Consider the following 12313-nt stretch of genomic DNA (forward strand, 5'->3'; position numbering starts at 1 on the left):
TGTCCTTCTTGCTGGTAGCATTCATCACTTATCAGAATGCTCAAGACTGTTCAAAACTGGTATAACGTCTTGAGAGGAAATGCCAGTGCTGTATCCATGCAATAAAATGTACCAAAGCTCAGAGGTGCACCACTTACTGTAACAATGAGGATTTTCCCATTTCCTTCACCATCTTGGTTTCTCTGTGAGCGATTGTCAATGCAATGAACAGTTTTATGTTCTGGCCCTGCTCATGGAATGAACTGGATATAAACTGCTCATTTCACAGAAAACCCACTCAGGCAGCACAGATGGAAGGTTTTCATTTCACTTGTCTTGGCTGCATTCAAACTCGGGGTCTCAGAGGTAAAATGGCAGTGTTCTGGCTCACTGCACAACCCATTTCCCTGTCAAAATCCAAGAGCTGTTATTCCCGGAAAATAAAGAATTATTTGCCCAACAACTTTGATGGACTAGCAGTCCCCAAACTATTATTGTCGAGGGGAGTAGAAAATTATAGCTTTTTAGTCAAGTTACGAGTTAAAATTATTCCTACTCGTTGATTCTATTGAGCTGTGAGCTTCTTTTGCTGCTGTTCCATTTGGCACATCCTGCATTGTCTAAGGCCTTTGGATGTGGCGCTTATTTAAAGAAAACCTGACGAACTCTGTGAATGCCAGAACATTTCTTCACTCACAATTATCTTTCAATAAGCTGAGTCAACGCTGACCTGTTTATATTCTCTGCAGATTGGTACAAAAACTGCCTTCCTTTTTAAATGTTAACTCAATTTAAGCCAAATCCTTAGTTGTATTTTTTACATTTTCTTTGACAGATGGTAAACCAAAGGTCTGGGTCTATGGAGTATCTGCTGCCGTAGCAGTCCTCATTATCTTCATTACTGTCCTGTCGTATCTGGTCTGGTAAGCATAGAAGACCAAGCAATTTATATTTCTAATGTTAAATGCAAATTAATTATCCATCAATCTAATAGCAAAGAACTTCCAGAAACCAAGTGTACTAAAATAGCATTATTCTAATTTTAGTGAATAAATCATTATTTTAGTTCCTAGGGCATATTGTGTGATTGCAGTAACATTTTAGTTAAATGGCAACACAATTCTTTGTTGTTTCAAAACGTATTTTTGGAAATCTTGAAAAATAATATATTCTGTAAAGCAAATACAGTAAAAGATCAGTCAAATAAATTGTTTCTGTGCTGTTTTATAACAAGACAAACCAAGGGGTGGATTTTCTGGGGGGTCAGCGGGCGCGATCGGTGACGGGTCAGGTGGGAAAATGTTTTTTTCCCCAGCGTTTCAGGACCCTGCTGTGAACCCGCCACCACACACCTTTAGCAAATATCGGGTCTATCAGCACTGAGTAGACCCGACACGCAGCGGCGGGGGAGACAATTCAGGTCATTATGACTTTGTTAACAAATTTGAGCTTACCTTTAGAATTTACCTGCTCGTGCATAGGGTCCATGCTGCTCAGGGATCACGTCTGTTAAGCTGGGCGGGAGTTGAATGGCCATGGAATCATCTCATTACTTGACAGCTTGAAATGTGCTATAAAAGCTCCCATCTCACAGCTGTTCACTTTCCAAGCTCAGAAGCTGTTGCTTACTGCATTTGGAAGACAGACTGAGCTTTATGCAGGTTGCAAGTGTTTGGAGCAAACTCTCGATCCAGTGTCACCTCATTGGAACAACCTCTCTCACCATTGACAGATTGCTTCTGTCATCTCAATTTCACCTGCCATCTATTCCATCAGCATGGGTACCGTTTATACTCTCTCACCTTGGTCCTCAGAATCTGACCATGATCAGCTGCAACACCAGCAGAACCAGGCACACCAGCAGCACCAACAACAACACCAACCTTCTCCGCAATCACGTGATGCTGCACAGGACACAGGGCATCAGCACCTGAGCACGTTGCTGCCTGTGATGCCAGGGATGACCTCACTATGGCCAGATTTACTTCACTTGATGCTGTACACCCATATAGCTGCCACATGATGCGCCAGGTGGGCACCACCCTACACCAACAACATAAAGCATCCCTACAATGCCCAAGCCATTCCTTTCACACACATCAGCATTGCGGGGGGTACAGTTATGTTTCACCATTCACTGCAACTCACTAAGCCACTTCCAAAGGTGCACACAAATCTGTCCAAGAACGCAAAGTGTTGAAAATAAAGTTTTCAATGTTTGACAGCACATTAACAGAAACTTCACATGAACATTGGCTAAACACCCAAGTGCCTACCCTTGTGTGTTGTTAGTTGGTATGATTGCACTAGGATGAGGATGAGTGTGAGGGGTGGTTGGGAGATGGGGGTGTGATAATGTAGATAGAGAGGGATGGATGGAGGTGCAAGGTAAGTTGGTGTGAGTAAGGATGTGCAGGAGTAGGGGAGGAAAGACAGAGTGATGAGGATGTGATGAGTGACTAACATTTTGTGATCTATTGAGATCTTTGAAAGGTTTGCGTCACTGCACCCAGGCCCTCCTGACGACATCCCTGCTTGTGCCCTCTTGTGCAATGTGCAACCAAGCTATATTGATCTCCTGGGGAGGTCTCTTCCTCCCATGGGAAGGGAAGAAGACCTCCCTGTGTGCTGTCACACCCTCCATACGCATATGGAGCGAGTCATGGGAGAGCCTGGGTACAGCCCTGCACCACTGTGCAGTGCTTGTCAGTGTTTGCAGCACCTCGATGCTGTAGAACACTGACAGCACAACTGTCAAAACAAAGTTGGCCATGGTCCCTTTAAGGAAACCGGCTGATGATGCATCATCAATTGATGTCACTAGACCCGCTTCCTCTAATTGGCTGGGAAACATGCAAAGGTCAGAAAAACCGCAGCCTCTGTCTTTGTTTTAAAATGACTGTTATAGAATGAGCTTGCTTATTAAGGTGGATCGGAATCAACCGGATTGATAGCTTGCCCCATAAAACATAAAATCAGTTTGTTTATTAACTCCACAAGGACTTGATTTACTTGGCACACCATGTAGCTCCACCTGTTCAAATCAAACTGTTGAACAGTATCAGTGAGCTTTGATAACTTTGTCAATCCGAATCTGCCTGTGACACACCTCACTTCCATTGTTAACTCTGATTTTGAAGTGTAAACATTACTGTAATTTATTAGTTATACAGCTCCCTTTGAAACAAAGATGGGTTTTCAAGACTGATTAATCCTCATTTGGTTTGTTGAAAAGTCAAACTAGTGTTAACATAATTAACTGAGAAACAGCTGAAGTGTGTTACACTCCTGTATAATCCTGTCTCAGAACTCCTGCATTTGCAAAGAAATACACTGGCCCAGATTTTGTGGCTTTGAAATATACCGCAAGTTCGGGATTTCCACATGCACTTGCGCGTGTGCTAAATTCTGAACTTCCAATCTGTCAAGGTACGCCTCCAATATGCTGGCTGAACATTGCATGATAGTCACCGGTCTCCATTCAGTATCTGTAGTATAATGTAAGGCTTCATCAGAAATTTAAGCAACAGATAATTACTGTTTGTTTCTTTTAGCCAGGATTGATGTACCACGTAGGTGGATCTGTGTTCTATTTGAGACATGTTTCTGTTACCAGCAGTATTAAAGTTTGAGCAGGATTAGCTATTATTCCCATTGTTTTTATTTTGCAGCAAGAAACCAAAGCAGCAGGCACGTCCAGCTCCCCAGCAGAAGCCTCTGACTTTAGCCTATGACGGAGATATGGACATGTGATGAGTTCAGGAGAAGAAACTTCTCCCTTATTCTGTTCATATTAATTGGATGACAGAAGCCTTAACCTTACTTCAATGTCACAAACACAAGCAGAGAAGACAAACCTCAAAAACAGCTTTGAGAAATGTCTCACGAGCTACTGTATTTCTGAAGGAAGAAACAATTCTCAGAAATTTGAGAGTCAAGAATCCAAACATATCTGAAAATGATTATTAGAATTGTATTCATTCTTTAAAATGTTTAGTGTATGAAATGAATACCAAGACTGATTATACAGCATTCCTTTGCTCAACAAGTACTCTGGCCTAAAAGGGACTTTTGAACATTCTGTGGAACACTCTGCACTATATTAGTGTATCATGATCTCTTGCATTTATTGAACAAACAAAAATCTACTATGTACAGTGTATGTATCAAGGATTTCAATATCACACAGAGCTTGTTCTTTTCAAGTGACTTCCTCTGAAAGAGAAAAGTACTAGTCTTATCAGAGAAGAAATGCAAAAAAACTTATGTCGTGGAGCCTTAATGAGTATTTTGTAGTGAATGTCTTTTCTCAAATGAGATAAGACCTAACATTTAATTAGAAATTAAGGTGCTCCTGATAGAATAGTAAAAATCCTCAGCAGGTGAAGATGTTTTTTCAATGGAGAATAATAAATGGTTCACATACTTCTGGCTTCAGTTCCATTTCTAATTCTTATGCTGCATAAGACATGACCAAGTGTAAATAATATGTGTTGGCTCTACACCAAATGGGAGGTCATTGAGTGATTAAACATTTTGTTTGCATATATTCAGGATTTTCTATTAAGCCATTGTTTTCCATTCCACAAGGTACATCTAAAGTGGCAAAACCCAGTAAGTAATTATTTTTATTTTCCTTCGAAAGTTTATGACAAAATGAAACAATCCCGCACCGAGGGTTGGTATTTTAATAATGGTTTCATTATGGTTTGAGCACAAAAGATAGGTTACTTTAAACTTGGTTTGATGAATTTGGCCAGCTGCCTGGAAAACAATTATTTCATTATTACAGTGGTTGTGCTGTTCATATAACAAATATTAACATAGCTTTTACTGATCTTCATTTGTGAGCCTCAAGAGGACAGTATTAACAGCTGGTAAAGCGTGTTTGTTATTTTGGAATGTATTCATTGCTCCGATTGGGAACAGATTCAATGTATTTTCTTGAAAATAAACCAGAAAGCAGGTGGTTAGAAGCTGGATGCCTTGTTTTCTCTTGTTGCACATTACATTATGAATTACATTAATGAGGCGATGAATGCATTTTCAGTAGTCAACATGAACATCCGCAGTATTTTGCTGTTGAATATTTTGAGTTTCTGATCCTTGGAATTTCAAATTCAGAGAACTGAACCTCAGAATTCAGAGAAAATCCAACGTCAAAATTTGAAGTCTGCTTTGGACCAGCAGAAGCTAAAGTGTACATTATGAGGTTGCTTGCTAATATAAGTAAATCCGCTCTTAGAAAGCTATTAGCTAGTAAAGTCACCATGGCCTAGAAAACAAGAACAGAAAAAAACAAAGCTTTGGGACAGTCGCAATCCACTGCCTAATTGGCATGGGCCCACGGCACAAAATTGCCCTTCATTCTCTACTAATTGATACTAAATTGACAATCTCACTCCGAATGTCGACAAGATAGCTTGTGTAGGAAATTAGAAAATAGCACACTGGTCCAGTAAGTGGTACTCTGCTGAATTTGAGGATGGGGCCATTGCTGGAACAGAAGAGAGTTTCACTCCACATCCAACTTCTGCTATACCTGACCTGGGTATCAACTGAAAATTATTTACCTGGGCTAAGAGCTCTTCAGCTTGTTTAGTTCACGCTAGCAGTGACACATCAAGGAAATATTAGTGCATGAAGTATCAATGTTGCTTTTTTTAAGTCATACTACTAAAAATCTCCTAGGAAGAAGGGGCATAGACCTAATACTTGTTCGCCAAAATATTATATTTGCTGGGTGGGTTTCTTATAACAAGTGCACATTATTTTGTGAATTTGAAATTTTAAAAAATGAATGTAGGCAAAAGGTAACACTAAACATCCCATTTGACTTCTTGTTCTATGTCCTACTTTTGTTTGGCTCCCAAATTTGGCAGCAACTGTTTAACTTGTTTCTCAGCTGCAAATTTTAAATTGCCAAAGTGTGGCAGGGTCTGTTCTAATTTATTAATTATTCCATCGAATAGCCTGCCAGATCAGCTTTGTATTATGGTAGTAATTTGCCTGTGACTGCTAAATGCAGAATTAATTTTCAGTCACTCAGTTGTTTTAGCACCCCTCTATTTCCTTCATGCATTTAACACAGTCAGATCACAAATAATTGCAATTGTAGACTCTTGTAATAAGGAAAACTTTCCTAGGTGGTGATCTCTGATATTACTCACGTATCACAGTTTGCTGGGAATAGTGTCTAGAATAGTTTTACATCTGAGAATGAGAAAGCAATGCTAATTGGATTTGGGGTTTTATAAATGGAAACACAAAGAGATTGGGCTGGATTTTGAGGTCAGCTATGAACGAACAGCACAAACCGTTAGCTCCACTTGCACTTTCCCATAGATTTTTTAATGGGCTTTTGCGCTGGAAGTTCCTGTCAGCCAATCATTGAAAAAGCACAGCGCCCTCTACAGGGGATCTGGGACCTGTGGGAACAGAGCAAGCAACTGTCTATCTGATAAACCAAGCAGATTGCAGAATCGTTAATGAGCAGTGCAGACTCTGAACTGGGAAGTGTCAGTTAGAATATTGAATGTCAAATTGAGTACAGAAAATGAAATAAAGAGAGGGAAGGAAAGATGGGATTAAGGGAGAGAGAGATGAAATAGACGGAAAGAAAAAGTAAAAAAAAATTATTTACATATTTTTATTTTTTTAAATCTCCAACAATAATTAAAATCTGTAGGAATGAGACTCCACAGTAGTATATTTGGATTTCCAAAAGGCATTTGATAAGGTGCTACATAAAATATTGTTAAGCAAGATAAAGGCACATGGGGTTGGGGGTAAGGTATTAGCATGGATAAAGGATTGGTTAACACAGAAAACAGAGAGTCGGGATAAACGGGTCATTTAGGTTGTTAATAGTGAGGTGCCGCAAGGATCAGTGCTTGGGCCTCAGCTATTTACAATCTATATTAATGACTTAGATGAAGGGACCGAGTGTAATGTATCCAAGTTTGCTGACGATACAAAGCTAGGTGGAAAAGTAAGATGTGAGGAGGACACAAAGAGCCTGCAAAGGGATATAGACAGGCTGAGTGAGTGGGCAATAAAATGGCAGATGGAGTATAACGTGGGGAAATGTGAGGCTATTCACTTTAGTAGGAAGAATAGAAAAACAATGTTTTTTAAATGGTGAGAAACTATTAAATGTTGGTGTCCTAGCACAAGAAACACAGAGGCCGTGATTTTGCCGGTGCTCAGAGGGTGGGTTCGGAGGCAGGTCAGCTGTTAAATTTGAAATGATTGATGGCGGTTTTGGAACCCGCCTCCATGTAAGTTTCCAAAGTGTCGGGTCTACAATTCCAGAACAGACCTGACACCAAGCAGCAGCTGAGGCATTTAAGATAGTTAACTGCTTGTTAAGTGATTGTTAACTACTATTTTGCCAGCCTTTTTCTATTTTACCACATTTTTAACAGAGTTCTCGTCGTTTGGAGATCACGTCGGGTAAGTAGGTTGGGTTCTCTATGTCTCCCCATTGCTGTGAATAGGTGACAGCTGCAAAAGTGGTATGAAAGCTACCGTTTCACAGCTGGTCACTTTCCAATGTCAGAAGCTGGAGCTTTCAGGACTTGGAAGACACTTTTGAGCTGTATGCAGTTTGGAAGTGTTTGGAGTAAACTCTCTATCCACTGTCACCTCCTTGGAGCAAGCTCTCTCACCATTGACATGTCGCTTCTGTCATCTCAATTTCAGCTGCCATATATTCCAGCAACAACGTTGCCCTTGAAAAAAATCTCACCATGGTCCTCTGAATCCCTCCACGATCAGCCCCAACACCAGCATCACCAGGCACGCCAACAACATCACCAACAACAACACCAACCTTCTCCACAATCACCGGATGCTGCCCAGGACACAGGGCATCAGCACCCGACAACATTGCTGCCCAAGAGGCCAGCAATGGCATCACCATGGCCAGATTTACTTCACTTGACGCTGTACACCCTGGCTGCCACATGATGCGCCAGATTAACACCACCCCACACCAGCACCATAAAGCATTCCTACAATGACCAAGCCATTCCTTTCACACTCATCACCATTGCAGGAGATACCGTTATGTCTCACCATTCACTGCAACTCACTAAGACACTTCCAAAGGTGAGCACTGATCTGTACAATAAGGCAAAGTGTTGAAAATAAAGATTTCAATGTTTGACAACACATTAACAGAAAATTTACATGAGCATTGCATAAGACACCCAAGTGCCTACCCTTGTGTGTTGTTAAGAACATAAGAACATAAGAAATAGGAGCAGGAGTAGGCCAATCGGCCCCTCGAGCCTGCTCCACCATTCAATAAGATCATGGCTGATCTGATCCTAACCTCAAATCTTCTATCACTCTGCATCCACCCGAACCCATGTGATCTCCCGGGAGAGGCGAAAAACCAGATAAAGACCCAATGGCCAATTTGGGAGAAAAAAATCTGGGAAATTCCTCTCCGACCCATCTAGGCGATCGAAATTCTTCCAGGAGATCACTCTGTCCCTATATTTTCTACAGTACTTACCTTCTGTAATGGCGATCTCCACCCCAGCCAGGAACAGGAATAAAACCATCTCCTGAAATCTAACAGAATTAGAACACGGTAGGAGCAGAACAAGGCTACACGGCCCCTGGGCCCGCTCCACTACCCACAGGGCCATGACCATTCCGAACCCAGACTCATGTCCAATTTCCTGCCCGCTCCCCGTAACCCTTTATTCCCTTTACTTCTAGGAAACTATCTATTTCTGTTTTAAATTTATTTAATGATGTAGCTTCCACAGCTTTCTGGGGCAGCAAATTCCACAAACCTACCACCCTCTGAGTGAAGAAGTTTCTCCTCATCTCAGTTTTGAATGAGCAGCCCCTTATTTTAAGATTATGCCCCCTAGTTCTAGTTTCACCCATCAATGGGAACATCCTCACCGCATCCACCCGATCAAGCCCCTTCACAATCTTATATGTTTCAATAAGATCGCCTCTCATTCTTCTGAACTCCAATGAGTAGAGTCCCAATCTACTCAACCTCTCCTCATATGACCACCCCCTCATCCCCGGGATTAACCGAGTGAACCTTCTTTGTACTGACTCGAGAGCAAGTATGTCTTTTCTTAAGTATGGACACCAAAACTGTATGCAGTATTCCAGGTGCGGCCTCACCAATACCTTGTACAACTGCAGCAATACCTCCCTGTTTTTATATTCCAACCCCCTAGCAATAAAAGCCAACATTCCATTGGCCTTCTTGATCACTTGCTGCACCTGCATACTAACTTTTTGAGTTTCGTGCACCAGGACCCCCAGATCCCTTTGTACTACAGTACTTTCCAGTTTCTTGCCATTAAGAAAATAACTTGCTCTCTGATTTTTCCTGCCAAAGTGCATAACTTCACACTTTCCAGTATTGTATTCCATCTGCCAAATCTCTGCCCACTTACTTAGCCTGTCTATGTCCCTTTGCAGGTTTTTTATGTCCTCCTCACTCACTACTTTCCGTCCCATCTTTGTATCATCTGCAAACTTTGATATGTTACACTCGGTCCCTTCCTCCAAATCGTTAATATAGATTGTAAAGAGTTGGGGACCCAGCACTGACCCCTGCGGAACACCACTAGTTACTGGTTGCCAATCTGAGAACGAACCATTTATCCCAACTCTCTGCTTTCTGTTAGAGAGCCAATCCTCCACCCATGCCAGAATATTACCCCCAATCCCGTGATTTTTTATCTTGAGCAATAATCTTTTGTGTGGCACCTTATCAAATGCCTTTTGGAAGTCTAAATACACTACGTCCACTGGTTCCCCTTTATCCACCCTGTATGTTACTTCCTCAAAAAACTCAAGCAAATTTGTTAAACATGACTTCCCCTTCATGAAACCATGCTGAGTTTGCCCTATTAAATTGTGTTTATCCAAATGTCCCGTTACTGTCTCCTTAATAATGGACTCTAACATTTTACCAACCACAGATGTTAGGCTAACAGGTCTATAGTTTCCAGCCTTCTGCCTACTACCCTTTTTAAATAATGGTGTTACATTAGCAGTTTTCCAATCTGCCGGGACCTTTGCTGAGTCCAGTGAGTTTTGGAAAATTATTACCAATGCATCCACAATCCCTACCGCTACTTCCCTCAAGACCCTGGGATGCAAGCCATCAGGTCCAGGGGATTTATCCGCCTTGAGTCCCATTATTTTACCAAGTACCACTTCCTTAGTGATTTTAATTGTATTTAGTTCCTCCCCCCCTAGAGCCCCCTGTTTGTCCAGTGTTGGGATATTCTTAGTGTCCTCTACTGTAAAGACTGATACAAAGTAATTGTTCAGTGTTTTTGCCATCTCCATGTTTCCCACCATTAATTTCCCGGTCTCATCCTCTAAGGGACCAACAATTGTTAGTTGGTATGATTGCACTAGGATGAGGGTGAATGTCAGGGGTGGCTAGTGAGATGGGGAAGTGATAATGTAGATAGAGAGGAATAGGTGGAGGTGCAAGGTGAGTTGGTGATAGTAAGGATGTGCAGAAATAAGGTAGGGAATGCAGAATTATGGGGATGTGATGAGTGGCACAGCAGGATGAGTTTGAGTGACTTTGCAGTAATGTTTTGTGATTTATTGAGATCATTGAAAGGTTTACGCCACTGCAGCCTGGTCCTCCTGATGACATTCCTGCTTTTGCCCTCCTGTGCAATGTGCATCCAGGCTGCGTTGGTGTCCTGGGGAGGTCTCTTCTGCCCATGGGAAGGGAAGAGAATCTCCCTGCGTGCTGTGACTCCCTTCATAAGCACATGGAGGGAGTCATGGGAGAGCCTGGATGCAGCCGTGCACCTCTGTGCAGTCATTGTCAGTGTTTGTAGCACCTCAATGCTGTAGAACACTGACAGCAGAACTGTCAAAATGAATGTGGCCGTGGTCCCTTTAAGGAAACCGGCTGGTGACGTGTCATCAAATGACATCATCATTCCTGTTAATTGGCCTGGCAGCCTGAAGGGTGGGCTTAACAAGCCCTATTAACGGAAAATTCTTTTGACAGCGGCTGCAGCTGGGAGCAGGACTGGAATCTGCCATACAGCTCTCCCGCCGCCAACCCGCCTCCGCTGGGAAAATCCAGCCCAGAGAGTTAGCATGCAGGTACAGCAAGCAATTAGGAAGGCAAATGTTATCTTGGCCTTTATTGCTAGAGGATTGGAGTACAAGAGTAAGGAAGTCTTGCTACAATTATACAGGGCTCTGGTGAGACCACACCTGGAGTACTGTGCACAGTTTTGGTCTCCTTATTTAAGGAAGGATATACTTGTCTTAGAGGCAGTGCAACAAAGGTTCACTAGATTGATCCCTGGGATGAGAGGGTTGTCCTATGAGGAGAGATTGAGTAGATTGGACCTATACTCCCTGGAGTTTAGAAGAATGAGAGGTGATCTCATTGAAACATATAAGATTCTGAGGGGGATTGATAGGGTAGATGCTGAGAGATTGTTTCCCCTAACTGGAGAGTCTAGAACTAGAGGGCATAGTCTCAGGATAAGGGGCTGGCCTTTTAAGACTGAGATGAGGAGGAATTTCTTCACTCAGTGGTTTGTGAATCTTTGAAGTTCCCTTTCCCAAAGTGCTGTGGCTGCTCAGTCGTTGAGTATATTCAAGGCTGAGATAGATAGATTTTTGGACTCCAGAGGAATTAAGAGATATAGGCCTAGAAATTGGGTTTTGGCTTAGCCAGGGCTTTAGCGCCGGAAATTAGTGCCGGCGCTAAGTCCCCTGCGCGCGCCAAAAATTCAGTGGCGCCGCGCCCAAACGGCTGCCGGCGCTACTGAAGGGTCTTAGCGCCTGGAAAAGGGCGCTAACTGCCGTTTCGCGCCGCAATTCTGGCGCTGCGGCACCCGATGCGGTGCGGCAGGCTGGGGAAGTGCAGGCCTCCTCCTTCCGTTAAGGAGGAGCTGCCTGCACCCGGCCGCGGCCCGCGCAAATCTGCTTAAAAATGAGCCCGGCACCTCGGACAAGTGCCGGGCTTGCATCTGTTCCGGGGGGGGGGGAGAGAAGTCCGGGGAGGGAGCTGCGGGCAGGCGGCCGGCGGGAAAGCGGCCGGCCGCCGCGGGGCCTTTAATGCGCCGGCGCTAACTGCAGTAAGGCACCTCTGACAAAACGCTGGTTGCGGCTGCCACGGGCGAGGCGGCCGCAACTCAATTTCGGAGTTCGGGCGGGTTACCACGGCAACCGGGACGCTGCGCACACCGATGACGTCATCGGTGCCGGCGCAGCGCTACCGGAGCAACGCCGATTTAGGGCCCCAGGGAATTTCACTACTGGCCATAACTCCGGCGCAAGGCCCTCTAGCGCCTCA

At 43.3% G+C, this 12313-nt stretch overlaps 1 protein-coding gene across 1 annotated transcript in view; it reads left to right on the forward strand.

The window, feature by feature from the left end:
- Positions 1–4959, forward strand: part of thsd7ba (thrombospondin, type I, domain containing 7Ba) — a 1218118-nt gene extending 1213159 nt beyond the window's left edge. The window contains exons 28-29 of the mRNA XM_085986643.1: positions 815–902; positions 3651–4959. Of these exons, the coding sequence (XP_085842769.1) occupies positions 815–902; positions 3651–3732 (170 nt within the window). The 3' untranslated portion in view covers positions 3733–4959. The remainder of the gene's footprint in view (positions 1–814; positions 903–3650) is intronic.
- The last annotated feature ends 7354 nt before the right edge of the window (positions 4960–12313 follow it).

The sequence above is a fragment of the Somniosus microcephalus genome, chromosome 4 (assembly GCF_052327205.1).
Source record: "Somniosus microcephalus isolate GS21.2 chromosome 4, FLI_Smic_1.0, whole genome shotgun sequence".
Taxonomy (NCBI): Eukaryota; Metazoa; Chordata; class Chondrichthyes; order Squaliformes; family Somniosidae; genus Somniosus; species Somniosus microcephalus.